General features: G+C 37.8%; 1 protein-coding gene across 2 annotated transcripts in view; it reads left to right on the plus strand.

Annotated features, from left to right (window-relative positions):
- Positions 1-24,521, plus strand: part of CDK14 (cyclin dependent kinase 14) — a 582,146-nt gene that overhangs the window by 293,878 nt on the left and 263,747 nt on the right. For both annotated transcript variants that reach the window (XM_089917034.1, XM_022585327.3), the window contains exon 8: positions 3,945-4,068. In XM_089917034.1, the coding sequence (XP_089773160.1) occupies positions 3,945-4,068 (124 nt within the window). The remainder of the gene's footprint in view (positions 1-3,944; positions 4,069-24,521) is intronic.

Genomic DNA, 24,521 nt, shown 5'->3' on the forward strand with positions numbered 1-24,521 from the left:
GTATAACTGTATTCATCCATGCGTTTAGTAAGCATCAACCTCATTTAAGATAATGAAGTGTAGTGGAAAGTTCACAAGTGCTGTGTGATGGTTGGATGACTTTAAGTTTCTCATGCTTTTAGAACTTTAGTTTTCTCATTTGTTTAAAAGAAAAGGAAAAATACAGGATTATAAAATATATGTAAAATTACTTAAAACAGCCTTTAAATGAGTGTAAGCCTTCAATAAGTATTACTCTCCCTTCCTTTTTTTTCAGTACCTGAGATTGCATTGATGTTCACCAAGTTTTATTAGCAAGTAGCAAAGCTGATTTTTACTCTTTCTCTGCATGTGGCCCCCTCTTTGGTGGTCCTTCTTGTTTTCATAGTATCCTCTGGTTTTCACAGAGATCAAACATAGCTTGTTATCTGGTGATTTATACAACAACCAAGTGAAGTGGCCTTCTGAAAAATTTACATGGGCAAGTTAGATACTTGCCTGTTTGCCAAAAGAAGAAATGCCCGAGACTTGCCTTTCTCAAAACACTCCCAAAGAATATTCCATGCGACATTCTATTAAACTCAGTGCTAATTCCTTGTGGCCTTCCCACCCCTAGCTAGCAGTATATTTTCTGTTAAACACATTGAAATGTTATTTCTAAAACACCAAGTTTACTAATGGTTTCAGTGAAGTATACTGTTATCCCCTTGCCACCATTACTATTATGATGGTGCATTGATAATTTTACTGTTTCGTATATTGTCTTCTTTTCATTTATTTAAAATTTTCTTCTTAATTTGTCTTCTTAGTGATCTGCTTGCTTGGTCTCCTCAGTTTTTTCACTCAGAACAGCAAGAGGTTTGTCATATAATACAGCACTTCATCTTGTGCATCTAGTGAATGCTTGTTTTCCTATTAAAATTTCATGTGTAATGAATTCTGTTTTCAGAGTGACAAGTTTCCTCCCTCCTCTGTGCCTTCAGTACACTCAGTTCACGTTGCTGTCACAGTGCAGACCTCTTTAGGTGGTAGTTATCTGTTTATGTGTCTGTCATGCCCAGTGGGCTGTGAGTTCCTCGAGTCCAGGGACTACATCTTATATCCTGTTCATCTTTGCATCCCTCTTACATGACAGCACCTGGCACATGGTTGGCACTTAGTAAATCCTGAATGAATTTATTCTATGGGGATTTGTTCTGACTTTGTGCATTGATCAAAGATTTAAAAATTTGTTTGGGGCTCCAACTTAATGTTTGGGGTTCTGCTTGTCTTGTTTGGGGCTTAGTTTGTCATGTATACAACTGTAATTGGAGTGTGTGGTTGCATCCTTCCTGTCACTGATTTTCTTAATCCTCTTTAATACGCTACCCTATTTGAATAGCTTCTGGATTAGCATGAGGATTATATATTTTCACTAATTGGTAGAGGTATTAAAAGAAGAGCCCTTTGGGACTGCTTGATCTACCCACTTCTACCCTTAGCTTCTAGAGACTCCCATTCCAGGCGTCTGTTATTTCTGTAGCTACTTCATCCAGCTGTGCCTAAATTCTGTTCAGTCATCACATTACTGGTATATGAGTGTCAGCTGTGGACCCAGGTTAGGAAGGTAGTTAAGGCACACAGTCTGAGGGAGATAGGGTAATACCATAACTGCAATAGACAGATGTAGCGGCTGCCCCAGGAGCACAGAGGAGGAACCCCTCACACAGACCTGTAGGGAGAGGGAAGGCCTAGGGTCAGGAAAGCCTCCAGGGAGGAGTGGTTTTTGAGGCGAGATCTAAGAAATACATGGAGATTAGCAGGCAAAGGTGAGACAGTGCTTTTCTGTCAGAGAATAGGTAAGAACAAAGGTAAAGGGCTGAAGAGCAGTATGCTCTGCGTATGGGCGTACGTGAGACTGCTTGGAGTCAGGGAATGTAGAGTGATGATGCCTGGGCACCCAGCTGGAATCAGGGCTCAGCTCAGCAGCCTCGAAGACCGTGCTGTTAGATGCCCAGACTTTATCCTGTTAGTTGGAGGAAGCAGCTTCTATATCAACACTCCCTACTTGTGTTCTGGCCAAGATTCCTATAGTGGAGTGGTTAAGGGCATGGAGTTTGGAGTCAAACTTGTTGGGTTTGAGTCCTGGCTCTGCCACTTAAACTGATCCCAGTTTCCTTATCACTAATACAGATTTAATAGTGGTACCTTCACCACTAAAATTATTACAGAGATCAAATGAGTTCATATTCTGTGATGCATAGAACGGCAGCTGGCACTTCATGTCATTGCTTGTTCAACTAAGATGTGTTGCTGTGGTGAAATAGATAATCGCAGTCTGGTAAGTCTCTGCTAGCACCTTGCAGAATGCAAACTTTCTTTTCAAAATCAGTTTATTTTTGAAATTAAGTTTGTTATGTGGTCTGCCTTTGTGATTGATTGATTGATGAAAAGATTTTGAAAACACAAAGCGGCTTTATTTGCTCATCCTCTCTCCCTTCTAAACTGAAGGGATATGGATTTTCTTAGAAATTGTAAGCTTTCGGCTTCAGGATGCAGGGGGTATTAGAAGTGAGGAACGAGGCTGGAAGCTGCTGGTGATGGCGTTAAGTCTTTCCATCTGCTACACCGAAAGGATTGAAAAGAGGAGTCCAGGAGACATTTGCTTCCCGAGGTTCTTGAGCCAGTAATTTAATCCAGGCTAACACAGAACAGGTTTTTAGTTTCTGGTACTTAGATTCTGGAAATAATGATCCGAGGCCTTCACTGCTCCACAGCATATTATCACATACAGAGATTTTGAAATGAATTCATCTACTGTTATTTCAAGGTATCCACTCTCTAAAAAATTTACTTGGCTTTCAGAGCCCCTAGTTAGTTGGAAAATATTCCAGAAATGCTAGCTTCCAGGGCCCTCAAGGAGTTGCCAGTCTTTTCCGTTTGAAGATCCTGGAATCCTTATACTGCCCACACTTGGCATCTAATTCATTTAAAATTTCCCTGAAACTGCATTTTGTTACCAGCTGATTACATAGACTCCGGTATTGATGGCACTTAAAACCTTTTGTTTTTATTTTTGTTTTAGAAGATTGATTTTTTAAAACTATGTCAATTAGGATTATTTTGGCAAGTAAATTGTTTAAAGATAGTCTCTTTTTTATAAACATTTTTATAAATATTGGAAAGCCTAGTGACTCACATTTTTTGTTATCAAAATTGGGAACATTTGATAGGATCCAATATGAAACTAAACAGGGAAGGCCATCAGTCACTTCTTAAAATTATTTCTTATAAAGCCATTGCTCTTGAATTCTTGATTTCTCTGTTTTCTGTGTTTCCTTTCCCTTTAGGATGGGTCTGTTCTGTAATTAGTGAAGGTACCTGTCTGTCTTTAGGCAACAGCCTAATCTCTGTGGCCATATATGCAAAAGCAGTATAATTACAATCCAGTAATAATTGGACCATGTGACTGTTTTTGTTTTAATTACTTGAAATCATCTTATCTTTCCATTCCTTAAAGCATGTTAATGGGTGAATCCTTGGGTACCATGTTTATGTCATTTCTATGGAATTGAATACATGCACATTTACATAAACTTAGTAAAAAAATTCTGCTTCTTTTTATAATATTCTGGATAGATTTTTTTCTCTGTCTCAAGCATCAATTTAGACCTGAAGAAATAAAATATTTAAAAAATGATTCTTTACGTTGTGCTTAATTTATAGAACACAGATTGGATTATAGATCTTTCTGGCTGAGGAGGTATCACTTTGGGTTGACATAATAGGTTGTTAGAAATTTTCAGATTTACTTCTTAATGAATTAGGAATTTCCATACCCTTATGCAAATTCTGGTTAAATAGTTTGGTAGGAAATTTAGTGACGGGTACCCATTTTCACTAAACACAAGTACTTGGCAGACTGTATGTAGAAACTGACATTTGTCTGTGTTCAGATTTTAACTTTTGTCTCCCTATTTTTTCAGTTGTTTTTATTTCAGTTGCTGCGAGGGCTGTCTTACATCCACCAGCGTTATATTTTGCACAGAGACCTGAAACCACAGAACCTTCTGATCAGTGACACGGGGGAGTTAAAGCTGGCAGATTTCGGTAGGAAAGCAGTTAATTACCAGTCTATTTTGTCACACTGTGAGAATGCCAGGCAGATGGTGGCACTGCATTTGTTTAGGTGCACTTCTTCTATCATTCCAGATCCTGGTAACATTTTTTCAGGAGTGAAAAAAAAATTTTTTTTATGATCAACATCATGCTTGGTAGATTTTTAAAAAATCCACATTGCTTGTTAAAGCATTAAATAATCATAAGCACAAATCAGATCTCATATATTTCCAAAGGAAAAGTCAGTACAATTTTGAATATAAAATACATTGAAAGAAATCTATTTTTTCCATTTTCTATTATGAAAATGTCAAGCACAGTCAAAAGTAGAAGGATACGATAAGGAGCCCCATTACCCATCACCCGGCTTCAACAACTACCAATATATTGTCAAACTTGAAGAAACCTGGATTTAAACCTTGGGACTGTTTCAGAGCATCACAAAATATATTCAGTAGTGTATGTTGTCCTGAGATTTTAATAATTTAAAAATCTAGGGGCAGTGTTAACCTTTCTGAAAGTGACTGTTGTTTGAAAAATTCTCAGTAACTTTATAAAAGTAGACACTGCTGCTGATTTAAAAGTTGAGGTCCTGGCCTGGATCCATTAAAAGTCATCCCTTCCTTAAAGGTTTTAAGGTTGGCCTCTTACAGCTTAGAAGCTTTCATCCAACACTGACTTAAGCACCCAAAGAGGAGCAGAACTGTTGTGTTGTCCTTGCTGGCTCCCCTCACTTCATCATCATGTCTGATGTGTCTGCACTGCCCTGACTCCCTGTCACACCAGAGTGTGCCAGGTCAATTCCCAGCACCAGGAATGCTGATGGCAGCATGATGTGTTGACATTGCATTGCCTCAATTATTTTTGAATACATATTCTGATTAGAAATTTGTTCCATTAAGAATGGAATGGAAATATTACCCTTGGGACACAAAGACGCCTGAGGTTGAGATATGGGCTTTTACCGAAATATGATTATCTTTTCCCACCCCACCCCCCGAGAAATAAAAGAGAGCAGGAAATGTTTATTTCTTATTTCAAGGTTAGTAGACTGTTCAGTACCTTTGGAATGACTCTACTCTTGGGTTTTTTATATTCTTTTCTTCTAAAATTGAAATGAAACAAAAGTTAGCATGATTGGTGATATACTGCAAAACTTTATTTGTTCTCATCTTATTTGTGTGTGTGTGTATATGTTGTTTGCTGTCAGGTTTTAGCATCAGAATAATACTTAGGTGGCTAGATGTAAAGTCTTTCTATTACAGTGTAGAAAATAATGGGAGAGTAGGTGGGTGGAGGAGAGAAGATTTTCAGTTCCTCAAATTCAAGGCTGTTGGGTTTGCTGTGAACATATTTTATAGTTTGTGGGTATTACTATTAAATTAGTAAGAATTTATAATGATTTTTTTCTAGTATGTTAATATAAGGTATATGTTGGAATAAATTATTGTATTGAACGTTTAATTTTGCTGAACATGGTTTTCTTGTATATTTATAGAATACATTTTTACAAAGTTTATTTTGCCTGTATAACCAAGGAAATAATAGAATTGTATCTAAGTGCTTACTGGGGGATTATTTTTTAATTTTACGATGACGTTTTTATTATAATAGGTAAGTTCACCTTAAAAGATTCTTATGGATCTTTAAAACTGACATTTTGCAGTAGATTCAGAGATAAATTCAAGTGTAATTTTAAACAACTTAGAAAGATTTTTTTAGAAAATTAGAAAATTTAGAAAGTATGACCAATTCAGAGATAACAAATGTTAACATTTTTGTTGTATATTTTCCCAGTGTCTTTCTCCTCCTTCTCTCTCTCTTTTCTTGCTTCTTCCATCAATTATATAATCCTGAAAAAAAAAAAAAGAAACATTGTTTTGTAAGCAGTTTTCACATAAGAATATTTCATGGACATTTTCTCCTGTTATTCAATATGAAAAAATCATTTGTAACAGCATAGATTTTTCCTTTAATAGCCAAGACCTAGTCTTTTTATTGAGTCCCTCATCAGTGAATATTTTGGTTCCTTCTAATTGTTCATGATTATGCACAGTCCTGTATTGAATGTTCCATATATGCTGCAATTACAGCGTTGCGTGTTTTAAAGCATTTGATTCTTTGGACCAGACTGCTCTGCACAAAGGTTGTACCTCAGTGTCATAGACTGAATCTTCTTGCCTGGAACACAGACTTGGCATGCATCCTGTGCACGAAGTGTAATGAGGGAGACTCATTCACCAACTGACAATTTCTCCCAATTGTGCATCATTTTTGTCTTTTAATTTAAGACATGCGATTAACTGTGATTTACTGCGGTCGGGCACGTGTTTGTGTCTGAGATGAAGGAAACACAGTCTGAGATGGACGAGCTAGACAGTCAAAATGGGACGGTTCCAGGCAGCAGAACAATTAGAAACACTAGGTCTTAATTCAGAGTTTGATGTGTAAAGAGCTTTAGCAGCAGTTCCTTTGTCCTACCTATATCTCTTATGTGAAAAATATCATAAAATTTTGATTCAGTGGTACAAATGAAATCTGTATGAGTATAATTCCTTTATCATAAATGCTACTGTTTTTATTAGAGGAAATATATGGGGGGAGGGAGAAGCACTAAAATGTATTGAGTTTATTCTGTGTGCCAGACGCTTAGAAATTCTTGTTTCGTTGTCTCTTAAATGTAGTAACGTATAGTAACCTATACTTTTGAGAGAGACATGAGATTCAGAGAGGGTTAGAAATTCTCACAGGCTTGATTATATGACGGTAGCTGCTCACAAAACTGGAATTCAGATGCTTGATCCACATCCTTCAATTTCAGGTGGCCCAGGATCTTTATATTTACATACATAGATATTTTACCTTACAGACCTGCCTAATCTTCCAGTAAATTATTGTTCATTGTATATATTTATATTTATATATTAATAATTATAGGAAATTATTAACCATTCTATGTATTTTATACATATGACCAACATGACACTCGTGCTACGAAAATAGATTGCACTAATACCAAAAAAATGCATAACATAATTTAAAGAACATTTTGTCATTTGACTAATTCAGTAGTAATGAGTGATTTCAGCCTTAGTCCTTTGGAGATTTTACCTGCTGGACAAGGTAAACCAGATGATAATGTATCCATAGACCCATTCATGTTTAAACGGAATGCAGTTCTGAATTCCAGGTGGTCAAAATGCTGTACTATTTTTTTTTCCTTGTAAACAAAATCATATTTAAGCACTTACCTGAGACTTGTTTTCTATATGCATTTAAAAATAAGTAAATTACACATGATTTAGAATCACTATGGCTTTCCTAATGCAGAAGTTTGTCCCACCTGTGTATAATAAGATAATAAAATTGTGTAGTGTTTAGACTCATTTCTAAAAAAGGGTTCGTGTTTACATTATTTTGGGGAAAAACTATTTCAAATCCCTTACTCAGCCTATGTCTTCACTACCTTGCTCCTCCTTGCCTACTGTAGTACAACCAAACGCCAGACGCATTCCCACATCAGAGCCTGTTACTTAGCCTTTCCCTTTGCCTGGAATACTGTTCTTCCTGCTTCTCACGTGGCTGCCTCTTTCTCATCACACATATCATAGATCATATGTTACCTGTTCAAAAAGGCCACCTTTCCAAAAATAGAATTTTACCACCATGATCACCCAGTTCAACTTCTTCAGTAGCACTTATGGCACGCTGAAATTATTTTGTCATTTGTTTATTGGTTAATTTTTTGCTTCTGCTACTTGATTGTAACTTCCATGAGGGCAGGGACATGGCCTGTCTTGCTCACTCTTATATTTATTTATTTATTTGGCTGTGCTGGGTCTTAGTTGTGGCATGCGGGGTCTTCATTGCAGCATGAGGGATCTTTAGTTGCAGTATGCATGGGGGATCTATTTCCCTGACCAGGGATGGAACCCAGGCCTTCTGCATTGGGAGCGCAGAGTCTCAGCCACTGGGCCACCAGGGAAGTCCTGTCTTGCTCACTGTTGTCTGTGCTATGTTTAGATCATAGGAGATGCTCAGTAAATATTGGTTGAATGAAGAAACAATATGCATAACAAAATTGAGTATTAGTGTAAAGACTAAGACCCACTAATTTACTAATTACTAGTGAATTTACTAATTTCTGCTTGATTCGCTTTAGCAAACCAACAGTTTACAAATTAATTTTCTCTTCATCAGTGCTGTCCTGGCTGGGCATAGTCAAGAGTGCAGATGGAATTAGATGACTTCAGATGGTGTTGGAGCCTCAGGATTGCTTTGAGGCTATTATACATTGGCTCTACATATCTGCTTGGTATTATATTTATAGCCTAAAGCTGCAGAAATAAATATCACTGAGTGAATGTAAACATGTAGAAAAGATGTATAAGATTTAAAGTTCCTACTCTGCAGACCTTAAATGACTGTCTGGTTGTACTATTGTTGAAATCAAAGTGTGTTGAGCCTTGAATTAGGAGACCTGGCTCTGTCTATAACTAGCTTATGACTTTCAGGAAGTCATTTATCCCCTCTGAGCTTACACTCCTCAACTAAAAAATAAGTGCATTGAACAGATACTTTCTAAGATTCTTCTTAGAGTTGTTTTTTTATGTTGTACATTTCTGAAATTATTAACTTATTTTCTAATGATCAGATATTCACTGTTGGATAAAAATCAGTCAATTGAATCCATAATCAAGGCTATACCATCCCTTCCTATGGTCTAATTTTTTTATTCTGGCTTCTAGAAATTCAAGTAGATGAGAGCCACACTTTTATGATATGTGTTGAGATCACATTAAAAGAAAATTATCGTAGTGTGACAAGTAAATGCATAAATAAGCTCACCAAGAAGTTAATGTTCATTTGCAGCATGATAGTATGAAAACTTAAAGGTATTTTTCCATGTAAATGAGATGAAAACAAAATAGATGAGTCTGTAGAATTGCAGCTTTCTGCAGTTCTTGCAAGATGTTGATGATTGTGTCACCCATATTTTCCAGCCATTCTTCTGCTATTTTTAGGGGTCAGGGCCTTGCTGCATGGAAAGACAGCTGGGTTAAATTTGCCCCTGAAAAAAAGAGACAGTGCAAACTCTGTAATATAAGCACTTAAGGTCTTGGCTTATTTTACTGGCTTTCCTAATGTAGGAACCAAGTTAAACAGCTCTGTGGTTTTAATCAAGTAAAATTACACAGGTCTCTTTCCCACCAGAGGTCTAAAATGTTACCTTCCTAATGTTGGTAGTTTCCTCCTCCAGGCTGTTCCTTGTCTTAATTTGAAAAAGGAATTATTGTAAATCACATTTTAGATTAATTTGCAGAACACACCAGAGATGTAACTGCAGAGACCATGGTGAGTGCAGGGTTTGTTTGTAATGTGTCTCTCAGAATTCATGTAGGGAATAGTAGAAAACAGAAAGAAATCAACTGCTTTCAGATGCAGAGTAGAGTCTGTCTGTGTGATAAATATAAAGTCTCTGAATAAAAGCCTGTTAGTCCCCAAATTACAAACCTTTAACTATTTTTTATTGTTAGCCTATAAAATTCACCATTGAAGCCATAGTTATAAATTAAATGTTAGATATAACTAACCATGCTTTGACCGGTAGGATTCAATTTTACTGTATACTTGGTTTAGAATATAATTTCTATTAGCAAAAATATCTTTATTGTCTAACGTGAGGTATCAATCTACTTTTAGAAAGGTCCTTTGAATTTTAACATAAGCAGTTTTAATGCAAAGTTTAGGCAGTTGCTTTCATGAAGATCTGAAAACTAAAGAATATTTTTATAATAATTTGTGCTACAATATGAACCAAAGAAAGGGCTGTTTTTCTACCTAATTTTTCTGGGCTTCATTAAAACTCCAAATCAAAATGTACATGTCTTAAAATGTATCAAATACATTATCAACATTCCATGTTAGAAATAATTTGATTAACATGTGAATTAAAGTTAATCCCCATGACTCATTATTTTAAAGATGTAGTAACCCTTTTGAAAAGGAGTGTTGATACTTCAAATTGTCTTCTCTAGGATCATGAAATATCACTTAGCGTCATTATTTAAATCTTGTTTAATATCCCCGCTCATCCATTCAGAAGTTTTCTTGGATTCAAAAGGGATGTTGATGACATTTCATTATATTGTTCTTTCTGTTTTGTGTTATCATAATGTAACTTTTCCCAGGTATGTTAACATACCTGTGTTTTTCCTCCATTTATATGGACTTTATTTTTTAAAAATTTATTTTATTGAAGTATAGTTGATTTACAATGTTGTGTTAATTTCTACCGTACACAAAGTGATGCAGTTATACATATATATACATTCTTTTTCATATTCTTTTCCATTATGGTTTAAAACAGGATATTGAATATAGTTCCCTGTGCTTTACAGTAGGACCTTGTTTATCCATTCTATATATAATAGTTTGGATCTGCTAATCCCAAACTCCCAAACCATCTATCCCCCAGCCCCCTCCTCCTTGGCAACCAAAAGTCTGTTCTCTATGTCTGTGAGTCTGTTTTTGTTTTGTAGATAAGTTCATTTGTGTAATATTTTAGATTTCACATGTAAGTGATATCATATGATATTTGTCTTTCTCTTCCTGATTTACTTCACTTAGTATAATAATCTCTAGTTACATCCACGTTGCTGCAAATGGCATTATTCTCTTCTTTTTATGGATGAGTCATATTCCATTGTATATATGTGCCATATCTTCTTTATCCATTCCTCTGTCAGTGGACATTTAGGTTCTTTCCACGTCTTAGCTACAGTAAATAGTGCTACAATGAACATTGTGGTGCATGTATACTTTCTTTTTTTTTAAAGATCTTTATTGGAGTATAATTGCTTTAAAACAGTGTGTTAGTTTCTGCTTTATAACAAAGTGAATCAGCTATACATATCCATATATCCGCATATCTCCTCAGTCTTGCATCTCCCTCCCACCCTCCCGATCCCACCCCTCTAGATGGTCACAAAGCACCGAGCTGATCTCCCTGTGCTATGCGGCTGCTTCCCACTAGCTATCTATTTTACATTTGTAGTATGTATAAGTCCATGCCACTCTCTCACTTCATCCCAGCTTACCATTCTCCCTCCCCGTGTCCTCAAGTCCATTCTCTACATCTGCATCTTTATTCCTGTCCTGCCCCTAGGTTCTTTAGAACCATTCTTTTTCTTTTTTTTTAGATTCCATATATATGTTAGCATACGGTATTCGTTTTTCTCTTTCTGACTTCCTTCCCTCTGCATGAAAGACTTTAGGTCAATCCAACTCACTACAAATAACTCAATTTCGTTTCCTTTTATTGCTGAGTAATATTCCATTGTATATATATGCCACATATTCTTTATCCATTCATCTGTCAGTGAACACTTAGGTTGCTTCCATGCCCTCGCTATTGTACATAAAGCTGCAATGAACATTGTGGTACATGACTCTTTTCGAATTATGGTTTTCTCAGGGTATATGCCCAGTACTGGGATTGCTGGGTCATATGGCAGTTCTATTTTTAGTTTTTTAAGGAACCTCCATACTGTTCTCCATAGTGGCTGTATCAATTTATGTCCTACCAACAGTGCAAGAGTTTTCCCTTTTCTCCACACTCTCTCCAGAATTTATTCTTTGTAGATTTTTTGATGATGGCCATTCTGACTGGTGTTAGGTGATACCTCATTGTAGTTTTGATTTGCATTTTTCTAATGATTAGTGATGTTGAGCATCCTTTCATGTGTTTGTTGGCCATCTGTATGTCTTCTTTGGAGAAATGTCTATTAAGGTCTTCTGCCCATTTTTAGATTGGATTGTTTGATATTGAGCTGCATAAGCTGCTTATAAATTTTGGTGATTAATCCTTTGACACTTGCTTCATTTACAAATATTTTCTCCCATTCTGAGGGTTGTCTTTTCATCTTATTTATGGTTTCCTTCACTGTGCAAAAGGTTTTAAGTTTCATTAGGTTCCATTTATTTATTTTTGTTTTTATTTCCATTTCTCTAGGAGGTGGGTCAAAAAGGATCTTGCTGTAATTTATGTCATAGAGTGTTCTGACTATGTTTTCCTCTAAGAGTTTTATAGTGTCTGGCCTTACATTTAGGTCTCTAATCCATTTTGAGCTTATTTTTGTGTATTGTGTTAGGGAGTGTTCTAATTTCATTCTTTTACATGTAACTGTCCAGTTTTCCCAGCACCACTTATTGAAGAGGCTGTCTTTTCTCCATTGTATATTTTGCCTCCTTTAATACAAATAAGGTGACCACAGGTGCGTGGGTTTATTTCTGGGCTTTCTATCCTGTTCCCTTGATCTATATTTCTGTTTTTGTGCCAGTACCATACTGTCTTGATTACTGTAGCTTTGTAGTATAGTCTGAAATCTGGGAGCCTGATTCTTCCCGCTCCGTTTCTCTTTCTCAAGATTGCTTTGGCTATTTGGAGTCTTTCATGTTTCCATACAAATTGTGCAGTTTTCTTCTCCTATTTCCGTGAAAAATGCTATTGGTAGTTTGATAGGGATTGCATTGAATCTGTAGATCGCTTTGGGTAGTATAGTCATTTTCACAATGTTGATTCTTCCAATCCAAGAACATGGTGTATCTCTCCATCTGTTTGTATCATCTTTAATTTCTTTATCAGTGTCTTACAATTTTCAGCATACAGGTCTTTTGTCTCCTTAGGTAGCTTTATTCCCAGGTATTTTATTCTTTTTGTTGCAATGGTAAATGGAAGTGTTTCCTTAATTTCTCTTTCATATTTTTCATCATTAGTGTATAGGAATGCAAGAGATTTCTATGCATTAATTTTGAATCCTGCTACTTTACCAAATTCATTGATTAGCTCTAGTAGTTTTCTGGTAGTAGCATCTTTAGGATTCTCTTTGTATAAGTATCATGTCATCTGCAAACAGTGACAGCTTTACTTCTCTTCCAATTTGGAGTCCTTTTATTTCTTTTTCTTCTCTGATTGCTGTGGCTAAAACTTCCAAAACTATGTTGAATAATAGTGGTGAGAGTGGGCATCCTTGTCTTGTTCCTGATCTCAGTGGAAATGCTTTCAGTTTTTCACCATTGAGTACAATGTTGGCTGTGGGTTTGTCATATGTGGGCTTTATTATGTTGAGGTAAGTTCCCTCTATGCCTACTTTCTGGAGGGTTTTTATCATTAATGGGTGTTGAATTTTGTCGAAAGCTTTTTCTGCATCTGTTGAGACGATTATATGGTTTTTCTCCTTCAATTTGTTAATATGGTTTATCACATTGATTGATTTGCGTATATTGAAGAATCCTTGCATTCCTGGAATAAACCCCACTTGATCATGGTGTATGATCCTTTTAATGTGCTATTGGATTCTGTTTGCTAGTATTTTGTTGAGGATTTTAGCATCTATGTTCATCAGTGATATTGGCCTGTAGTATTCTTTCTTTGTGACATCTTTGTCTGGTTTTGGTATCAGGGTGATGGTGGCCTCATAGAATGAGTTTGGGAGTTTTCCTCCCTCTGCTATATTTTGGAAGAGTTTGAGAAGGATAGGTGTTAGCTCTTCTCTAAATGTTTGTTAGAATTCGCCTGTGAAGCCATCTGGTCCTGGGCTTTTGTTTGTTTGAAGACTTTTTTTTGTGGTACACGGGCCTCTCACTGTTGTGGCCTCTCCTGTTGCGGCGCACAGGCTCTGGACACGCAGGCTCAGCGGCCATGGCTCACTGGCCTAGCCGCTCCACGGCATGTGGGATCTTCCCAGACCGGGGCACGAACCGTGTCCCCTGCATTGGCAGGAGGACTCTCAACCACTATGCCACCAGGGAAGCCCTGTGTGAAGATTTTCAATCACGGTTTCAATTTCAGTGCTTGTGATTGGCCTGTTTATATTTTCTGTTTCTTCCTGGTTCAGTGTCAGAAGGTTGTGCTTTTCTAAGAATTTGTCCATTTCTTCCAGGTTGTCCATTTTATTGGCATAGAGTTGCTTGTAGTAATCTCTTATGATCCTTTCCAATTCTGCAGTGTTGGTTGTTACTTCTCCTTTTTCATTTATAATTCTAGTGATTTGAGTCTTCTCCCCTTTTTTCTTGATGAGTCTGGCTAATGGTTTATCAATTTTGTTTATATTCTCAAACAACTAGCTTTTAGTTTTACTGATCATTGCTGTTGTTTCCTTCATTTCTTTTTCATTTATTTCTGATCTGATCTTTATGGTTTCTTTCCTTCTGCTAACTTTGGTGTTTCTTTGTTCTTCTTTCTCTAATTGCTTTAGGTGTAAGTTTAGGATGTTTATTTTAGATTTTTCTTGTTTCTTAAGGTAGGATTGTATTGCTATACACTTCTCTCTTAGAACGGCTTTTGCTGCATCCCATAGGTTTTGGGTTGTCGTGTTTTCATTGTTGTTTGTCTCTAGGAAGTTTTTGATTTCCACTTTGATTTCTTCAGTGATCTCTTGGTTATTTAGTAGTGTATTGTTTAGCCTCCATTTATTTGTATTTTTTACAGATTTTTTTTCCTGTAAATGATATATACTCTCATACCATTGTGGTCGGAAAAGACACTTGATACAATTTCAATTTTCTTAAATTTACCGAGGCTTGATTTGTGACTCAAGATATGGTGTATCCTGGTGAAGGTTCCATGAACACTTGAGAAGAAAGTGTATTCTGTTGTTTTTGTATGGAATGTCCTTTCAATATCATTTAAGTCCAGATTCTTTAATGTATCATTCAAAGCTTGTGTTTCCTTATTTATTTTCATTTTTGGATGATCTGTCCGTTGGTGAAGGTGGGGTGTTAAAGTCCCCTACTATGATTGTGTTACTGTCGATTTCCCCTTTTGTGGCTGTTGGCATCTGCCTTATGTGTTGTGGTGCTCCTATGTTGGGTGCATAAATATTTTCAATTGTTATATCTTCTTGGATTGATCCCTTGATCATTATGTAGTGTCCTTCTTTGTCTCTTGTAATAGTCTTTGTTTTAAAGTCTGTTTTGTCTGATATGAGAATTGCTACTCCAGCTTTCTTTTGATTTCCATTTGCATGGAACATCTTTTTCATCCTCTCACTTTCAGTCTGTATGTGTCCCTAGGTCTGAAGTGGGTCTCTTGTAGACAGCATATATACGGGTCTTGTTTTTGTATTCATCAGCCAGTCTATATCTTTGGAGCATTTAATCCATTTACATTTAAGGTAATTATCAATATGTATGTTCCTATTACCATTTTCTTAATTGTTTTGGGCTAGTTATTGGAGGTCTTTTCCTTCTCTTGTGTTTCCTACCTAGAGAAGTTCCTTTAGCATTTGTTGTAAAGCTGGTTTGGTGGTGCTGAATTCTGTTAGCTTTTGCTTGTCTGTAAAGCTTTTAATTTCTCCATCGAATATGAATGAGATCCTTGCTGTGTAGAGTAATGTTGGTTGTAGGTTTTTCCCTTTCATCACTTTAAATATGTCCTGCCACTCCCTTCTGGCTTGCAGAGTTTCTGCCGAAAGATCACCTGTTATGGGGATTCCCTTGTGTGTTATTTGTTGTTTTTCCCTTGCTGCTTTTGATATCTTTTCTTTGTATTTAATTTTTGATAGTTTGATTAACATGTGTCTTGGCATGTTTCTCCTTGGATTTATCCTGTATGGCACTGTCTGTGCTTCCTGGACTTGACTATTTCCTTTCCCATATTAGGGAAGTTTTCAACTATGATCTCTTCAAATATTTTGTCAGTCCCTTTCTTTTTCTCTTCTTCTTCTGGGACCCCTATAATTCAAATGTTGGTGCGTTTAATGTTGTCCCAGAGGTCTCTGAGACTGTCCTCAATTCTTTTCATTCGTTTTCCTTTATTCTGCTCTGCAGTAGTTATTTCCACTATTTTATATTCGAGGTCACTCATCCGTTCTTCTGCCTCAGTTATTCTGCTATTGATTCCTTCTAGAGAATTTTTAATTTAATTTATTGTGGTGTTCATCATTGTTTGCTCGTTTGTTCTTCTAGGTTCTTGTTAAACATTTCTTGTATCTTTTCTATTTCCACGATTATGGATCATCTTTACTATGATTACTCGTAATTCTTTTTCAGGTAGACTGCCTGTTTCCTCTTCATTTGTTTGGTTTGGTGGGTTTTTACCTGCTACTTCATCTCCTCTCTGTTTCTCTGTGTTCTCATTTTGCTTAACTTTACTGGGGTTTCCTTTTCACAGGCTGTGGGTTTGTAGTTCCCATTGTTTTTGGTGTCTGCCCCCAGTGGCTAAAGTTGGTTCAGTGGGTTGTGTAGGCTTCCTGGTGGAGGGGACTGGTGCCTGTGTTCTGGTGGATGAGGCTGTATCTTTTCTTTCTGGTGGGCAGGACTGCGTCCGGTGGTGTGTTTTGGGGTGTCTGTGAACTTATTATGATTTTAGGAAGCCTCTCTGCTGATGGGTGTTTTTGTGTTCCTGTCTTGCTAGTTGTTTGGCATAGGGTGTCCAGCTCTGTAAATTGCTGGTCATTGAGTGGATCTGGGTCTTAACATTGAGATGGAGATCTCTGGGAGAGCTTTTGCCATTTGATAGTACATGGAGCCTGGAGGTCTCTGGTGGATCATTGTCCTGAACTCGGATCTCCGATGTCAAAGGCACAGGCCTGACACCTGGCTGGAGTACCAAGACACTGTCAGCTACACGGCTCAGAAGAAAATGGAGAAAAAAAGAAAGAAAGAAAGGAAGGAAGGAAGGGATGGAGGGAGGGAGGGAGGGAAAGGAAAGCAAGAAGGAAAGGAAGAAGGAATAAAGAAAATAAAGGTATTTAAATAAAAATAAAAAATTAGTAAAGATAAATTAAAAAGTAATAAAAAAAGAGAAAAAAAAGATGGTTGGAAATAACCCTAGGAAAAATGGTAAAAGCAAAGCTATACAGACAGAATCACACAAAGAATCATACACATGCACACTCACAAAAAGAGAAAAGGGAAAAAAATATATCTATATTAAAAAAGAAGGAAGAGAGTAACTAAATCAAGAAATCTACCAATGATAATAAACTCTAAATACTAAACGAAGATAAACCTAAAACCAGAAACAAATTAGATGCAGAAAGCAAACCCCAAGTCTGCAGTTGCTCCCAAGCTTCACCGCCTCAATTTTGGGATGATTTGTTATCTATTCAGGTATTCCACAGATGCAGGGTACATCAAGTTGATTGTGGAGATTTAATCCGCTGCACCTGAGGCTGCTGGGAGAGATTTCCCTTTCCCTTCTTTGTTTGCACAGCTCCTGGGGTTCAGCTGTGGATCTGGCCCCGCCTCTGCGTGTAGGTCGCCTGAGGGGGTCTGTTCCCTCCCCAGACAGGACGGGGTTAAAGGAGCAGCTGATTAGGGGGCTCTGGCTCTCTCACGCCAGAGGGAGGGAGGGGTACGGAATGCAGGGGGAGCCTGCAGTGGTAGAGGCCAGTGTGTCGTTGCAGCAGCCTGTAGCGCGTAGTGTGTTCTCCTGGGGAAGTTGTCCCTGGATCACAGGACCCTTGCAGTGGTGGGTTGCACAGGCTCCCAGGAGGGAAGGTGTGGATAGTGACCTGTGCTTGCACACAGGCTTCTTGGTGGCTGCAGCAGCAGCCTTAGCATTTCATGCCCGTCTCTGGTGTCTACACTGATAGCCATGGCTTGCGCCCATCTCCGGAGCTCGTTTGGGCGGTGCTCTGAATCCCCTCTCTTTGCGCATCCCGAAACAATGGTCTCTTGCCTCTTCGGCAGCTCCAGACTTTTTCCCAGAGTCCCTCCCGGCTAGCTGTGGCGCACTAGCCCCCTTCAGGCAGTGTTCACGCAGCCAACCCCAGTCACCTCCCTAGGATCTGACCTCCAAAGCCCGAGCCTCAGGTCCCATCCCTACCCACCCCACCAGATGGGCAGACATGCCTCTCAGGCTGGTGTGCTGATCGGCGGTGATCCTCCGTGCGGGAATCTCTCTGCTTTGCCCTCTGCACCCCTGTTGCTGTGCTCTCCTCCATGGCTCTGAAGCTTCCCCCCCCCCGCCCACCCCCCGTCTCCACCAATGAGGGGGCTTCCCAGTGTGTGGAAACTTTTCCTCTTTCACAGCTCCCTCCCAGAGCTGCTGGTCCTGTCCCTATTCTTTTGTCTCAGTTTTTTCTTTTTTCTTTTGCCCTACCCAGGTACGTGGGGAGTTTCTTGCCTTTTGGGAAGTCTGAGGTCTTCTGCCAGCATTTAGTAGGTGTTCTATAGGAGTTGTTCCTCATGTAGATATATTTCTGATGTATTTGTGGGGAGGAGGCAATGTTGCTCCTCCGCCATCTTGAAGGTCTCCCCTTATCTTTTCCAATTATAGTTTTCTCTGGATATATGCCCAGGTGTGGGATTGCTGGATCTTATGGCAACTCTATTTTTAGTTTTTTGAGGAACCTCCATACTGTTTTCCACAGTGGCTACAGCAACTTACATTCCCACCAACAGCATAGGAGGGCCCCCTTTTCTGCACACCCTCTCCAGCACTTGTTAGTTGTAGAGTTTTTAATGATGGCCATTCTGACTGGTGTGAGGTGGTACCTCATTGTACTTTTGATTTGCATTTCTCTAATAATTAGCAATGTTGAGCAACTTTTCATGTGCCTGTTGACCATCTGTATGCCTTCTTTGGAGAAATGTCTGTTTAGTTCTTCTGCCCATTTTTCCATTAGGTTGTTTGTTTTTTTGTTGTTAAGTTGTTTGAGCTGTTTGTATATTTTGGAAATTAACCCCTTGTCAGTCACATCATTTACAAATATTTTCTCCCCGTCTGTAGGTTGTCTTTTTGTTTTGTTTATGGTTTCCTTTGCTGTACAAAAGCTTGTAAGTTTGAATAGGTCCCATTTCTTTATTTTTGCTTTTATTTCTATTGCCTCGGGTGACTGACATAAGAAAACATTGGTGGATTTATGTCAGAGGATGTTTTGCTTATGATCTCCTCTAAGAGTTTTATGGTGTCATGTCTTATATTTAAGTCTTTAAGCCTAAATGGACGTTATTTTTCAGAGCAGTTTTAGATTCACAGTAAAATTTAACAGAAAGTACAGAGGATTTCTATACATTCCCTGTACACACACATGCATAGCCTCCTCCATTATCAACATCCCCCACCAGAGTGGTACATTCATTACAATTGCTGAACCTGAATTGACACATCGGTATCAGCCAAAGTTCATAGTTTACATTAGGGTTCAGTCTTTTAAAATTTTTTTTATTTTATTTTTTGGCTGCATTGGGTCTTCATTGCTGCACGTGGGCTTTCTCTAGTTGCAGTGAGTGGGGGCTACTCTTCATTGCAGTGCACGGGCTTCTCATTGCGGTGGCTTCTCTTGTTGAGCATGGGCCCTAGGTGCACAGGCTTCAGTAGTTGTGGCTCACGGGCTCTAGAGCGCAGGCTCAGTAGTTGTGGCGCACGGGCTTACTTGCTCTGTGACATGTACGATCCTTCCCAGACCAGGGCTCGAACCTGTGTCCCCTGCATTGGCAAGTGGATTCTTAACCACTGCACCACCAGAAAAGCCCAGGGTTCACTCTTGATGTTGTACATTCTATGGGTTTTGAAAGATTATAATGCCATTAATATATTTGCTGTTATTGTGTCATACAGAAGAGTTTCACTGCTCTAAAAATCTTCTAAAAAACTTAGCTATATGTTTTTTTCTTTTTTTTTAACATCTTTGTTGGAGTATAATTGCTTTACAGTGGTGTGTTAGTTTCTGCTTTATAACAAACTGAATCAGCTATACATATCCAAATATCCCCGTTGTTTCTTTTTAAGTTGTAAATGGGAACAAGAAAGAAATATATGAACTGCAATTAATAAGCATATTCTACTCTATGTATGAGAAATCTCTGTTCAGTCACCATAAAGCAGATTGAAGCAATGTGGTTAGGGGTTGATTGCTAAGAATGGCAGCTTCAAACTCCATGTAAATGAGAAAATGCAAAAGTGTTAGTTCATTTTTAGCCAAATCATGCATGTGAGGTAACGAGACATCTGAAAATGCATAACAGACTGCTTCAAATAGGGCTGATCATCTCATTCTCTACTCTTGATGGAAACTTTCTGGGCAAAAAGATTTCAATATGCAAAATATTTTTTGTTCTATACAATATGAGGGCAAACCTGTAGGCAGCAAATTAGATAAGTAATGCAGATATGAGTTGAAATACACTAATATATCCTTTAAAAATCTGCATATGGGATGACTGGAACCCTAAGTGCTGGCAGTGATGACCAGAGTGGAAGAATTATAAGTGATGTTGTCAAGAATAGCACTGGAATGAAACTTAGAATTATGTAACACTCACATGCTATTTAAGACAACGATGATTACACTTCAACATGAGTTTTCATAACTTTTAGGTAAGTGTAGAAGTGCTTAGAGTTCAGCAATTCACTAATGTCCTTTGTTTATGGATCTTCCTTCATCTTCTGCTCTTTACCTTCCAAGAAGCATTTTATTTTATTTTATTTTTCTCATTATTTTTAATATTTTTTTACATCTTTATTGGAGTATAATTGCTTTACACTGGTGTGTTAGTTTCTGCTTTATAACAAAGTGAATCATTTATACATATACATATGTTCCCATATCTCTTCCCTCTTGTGTCTCCCTCCCTCCTACCCTCCCTATCCCACCCCTCCAGGCAGTCACAAAGCACCGAGCTGATCTCCCTGTGCTATGCGGCTGCTTCCCACTAGCTATCTACCTTACGTTTGGTAGTGTATATATGTCCACGCCTCTCTCTCGCTTTCTTACAGCTTACCCTTCCCCCTCCCCATATCCTCAAGTCCATTCTCTAGTAGGTCTGTGTCTTTATTCCTGTCTTACCCCTAGGTTCTTCATGACATTTTTTTCCTTAAATCCCATATATATGTGTTAGCATATGGTATTTGTCTTTCTCTTTCTAACTTCCTTCACTCTGTATGACAGACTCTAGGTCTATCCACCTCATTACAAATAGCTCAATTTCGTTTCTTTTTATGGATGAGTAATATTCCACTGTATATATGTGCCACATCTTCTTTATCCATTCATCCGATGATGGACACTTAGGTTGTTTCCATCTCCTGGCTATTGTAAATAGAGCTGCAATGAACATTTTGGTACATGAATATTTTTGAATTATGGTTTTCTCAGGGTATATGCCCAGTAGTGGGATTGCTGGGTCATATGGTAGTTCTATTTGTAGTCTTTTAAGGAACCTCCATACTGTTCTCCACAGTGGTTATATCAATTTACATTCCCACCAGCAGTGCAAGAGGGTTCCCTTTTCTCCACACCCTCTCCAGCATTTATTGTTTCTAGATTTTTTGATAATGGCCATTCTGACTGGTGTGAGATGATATCTCATTGTAGTTTTGATTTGCATTTCTCTAATGATGTTGAGCATTCTTTCATGTGTTTATTGGCAGTCTGTATATCTTCTTTGGAGAAATGTCTGTTTAGGTCTTCTGCCCATTTTTGGATTGGGTTGTTTGGTTTTCTGTTATTGAGCTGCATGAGCTACTAGTAAATTTTGGAGATTAATCCTTTGTCAGTTGCTTCATTTGCAAATATTTTCTCCCATTCTGAGGGTTGTCTTTTGGTCTTGTTTATGGTTTCCTTTGCTTTGCAAAAGCTCTTAAGTTTCATTAGGTCCCATTTGTTTATTTTTGTTTTTATTTCCATTTCTCTAGGAGGCGGGTCAAAAAGGAACTTGCTGTGATTTATGTCATAGAGTGTTCTGCCTATGTTTTCCTCTAAGAGCTCGATAGTTTCTGGCCTTACCTTTAGGTCGTTAATCCATTTTGAGCTTATTTTTGTGTATGGTGTTAGGGAGTGATCTAATCTCATACTTTTACATGTACCTGTCCAGTTTTCCCAGCACCACTTATTGAAGAGGCTGTCCTTTTTCCACTGTACATTCCTGCCTCCTTTATCAAAGATAAGGTGACCATATGTGCGTGGCTTTATCTCTGGGCTTTCTATCCTGTTCCATTGATCTGTCTTTCTGTTTTTGTGTCAGTACCATACTGTCTTGATTACTGTAGCTTTGTAGTACAGTCTGAAGTCAGGGAGCCTGATTCCTCCAGCTCTGTTTTTCGTTCTCAAGATTGCTTTGGCTGTTTGGGGTCTTTTGTGTTTCCATACAAATTGTGAAAGTTTTCGTTCCAGTTCTGTGAAAAATGCCATTGGTAGTTTGATAGGGATTGCATTGAATCTGTAGATTGCTTTGGGTAGTAGAGTCATTTTCACAATGTTGTTTCTTCCAATCCAAGAACATGGTATATCTCTCCATCTACTTGTATCATCTTTAATTTCTTTCATCAGTGTCTTATAATTTTCTGTATATAGGTCTTTTGTCTCCTTACGTAGGTGTATTCCTAGATATTTTATTTCTGTTGCAGTTGTAAATGGGAGTGTTTTCTTGATTTCACCCTCAGATTTTTCATCATTAGTGTATAGGAATGCCAGAGATTTCTGTGCATTAATTTTGTATCCTGCTACTTTACCAAATTCATTGATTAGCTCTAGTAGTTTTCTGGTAGCATCTTTAGGATTCTCTATGTATAGTATCATGTCATCTGCAAACAGTGACAGCTTTACTTCTTCTTTTCCGATTTGGATTCCTTTTATTTCCTTTTCTTCTGATTGCTGTAGCTAAAACTTCCAAAACTATGTTGAGTAAGAGTGGTGAGAGTGGGCAACGTTGTCTTGTTCCTGATCTCAGTGGAAATGCTTTCAGTTTTTCACCATTGAGGATGATGTTGGCTGTGTGTTTGTCATATATGGCCTTTATTATGCTGAGGAAAGTTCCCTCTATGCCTACTTTCTGCAGGGTTTTTATCATAAATGGGTGTTGAATTTTGTCGAAAGCTTTCTCTGCATCTATTGAGATGATCATATGGGTTTTCTCCTTCAATTTGTTAACATGGTGTATCACGTTGATTTATTTGCGTATATTGAAGAATCCTTGCATTCCTGGAATAAACCCCACTTGATCATGGTGTATGATCTGTATAATGTGCTGGTGGATTCTGTTTGCTAGTATTTTGTTGAGGATTTTTGCATCTATGTTCATCAGTGATATTGGCCTGTAGTTTTCTTTCTTTGTGACATCCTTGTCCGGTTTTGGTATCAGGGTGATGGTGGCCTCGTAGAATGAGTTTGGGAGTGTTCCTCTCCCTGCTATATTTTGGAAGAGTTTGAGAAGGATAGGTTTTAGCTCTTCTCTAAATGTTTGATAGAATTCGCCTGTGAAGCCATCTGGTCCTGGGCTTTTCTTTGTTGGAAGATTTTTAATCACAGTTTCAATTTCAGTGCTTGTGATTGGTCTGTTCATATTTTCTATTTCTTCCTGATTCAGTCTTGGCAGATTGTGCATTTCTAAGAATTTGTCCATTTTTTCCAGGTTGTCCATCTTATTGGCATAGAGTTGCTTGTAGTAATTTCCCATTATCTTTTGTATTTCTGCAGTGTCAGTTGTTACTCCTCCTTTCTCATCTCTAATTCTATTGATTTGAGTCTTCTCCCTTTTTTTCTTGATGAGTCTGGCTAATGGCTTATCAATTTTGTTTATCTTCTCAAAGAACCAGCTTTTAGTTTTATTGATCTTTGCTATCGTTTCCTTCATTTCTTTTTCATTTATTTCTGATCTGATCTTTATGATTTCTTTGCTTCTGCTCACTTTGGGGTGTTTTTGTTCTTCTTTCTCTAATTGCTTTAGGTGCAAGGTTAGGTTTTTTATTTGAGATGTTTCCTGTTTCTTAAGGTAGGATTGTATTGCTATAAACTTCTCTCTTAGAACTGCTTTTGCTGCATCCCATAGATTTTGGGTCGTCGTGTCATCGTCATTTGTTTCTTGGTATTTTTTGATTTCCTCTTTGATTTCTTCAGTGATCACTTCGTTATTAAGTACTGTATTGTCTAGCCTCCATGTGTTGGTATTTTTTACAGATCTTTTCCTGTAATTGATATCTAGTCTCATAGCGTTGTGGTCGGAAAAGATACTTGATACAATTTCAATTTTCTTAAATTTACCAAGGCTTGATTTCTGACCCAAGATATGATCTATCCTGGAGAATGTTCCATGAGCACTTGAGAAAAATGTGTATTCTGTTGCTTTTGGATGGAATGTCCTATAAATATCAATTAAGTCCATCTTGTTTAATGTATCATTTAAAGCTTGTATTTCCTTATTTATTTTCATTTTGGATGATCTGTCCATTGGTGAAAGTGGGGTGTTAAAGTCCCCTACTACGAATGTGTTACTGTTGATTTCCCCTTTTATGGCTGTTAGTATTTGCCTTATGTATTGAGGTGCTCCTGTGTTGGGTGCATAAATATTTACAATTGTTATATCTTCTTCTTGGATCGATCCCTTGATCATTATGTAGTGTCCCTCTTTGTCTCTTGTAATAGTCTTTATTTTAAAGTCTATTTTCTCTGATATGAGAATTGCTACTCCAGCTTTCTTTTGGTTTCCATTTGCAT

This window comes from Delphinapterus leucas, chromosome 9 (genome assembly GCF_059928025.1).
Source record: "Delphinapterus leucas isolate spDelLeu-1000000601 "Yukka" chromosome 9, BTC_Dleu_Yukka2, whole genome shotgun sequence".
Classification (NCBI taxonomy): domain Eukaryota; kingdom Metazoa; phylum Chordata; class Mammalia; order Artiodactyla; family Monodontidae; genus Delphinapterus; species Delphinapterus leucas.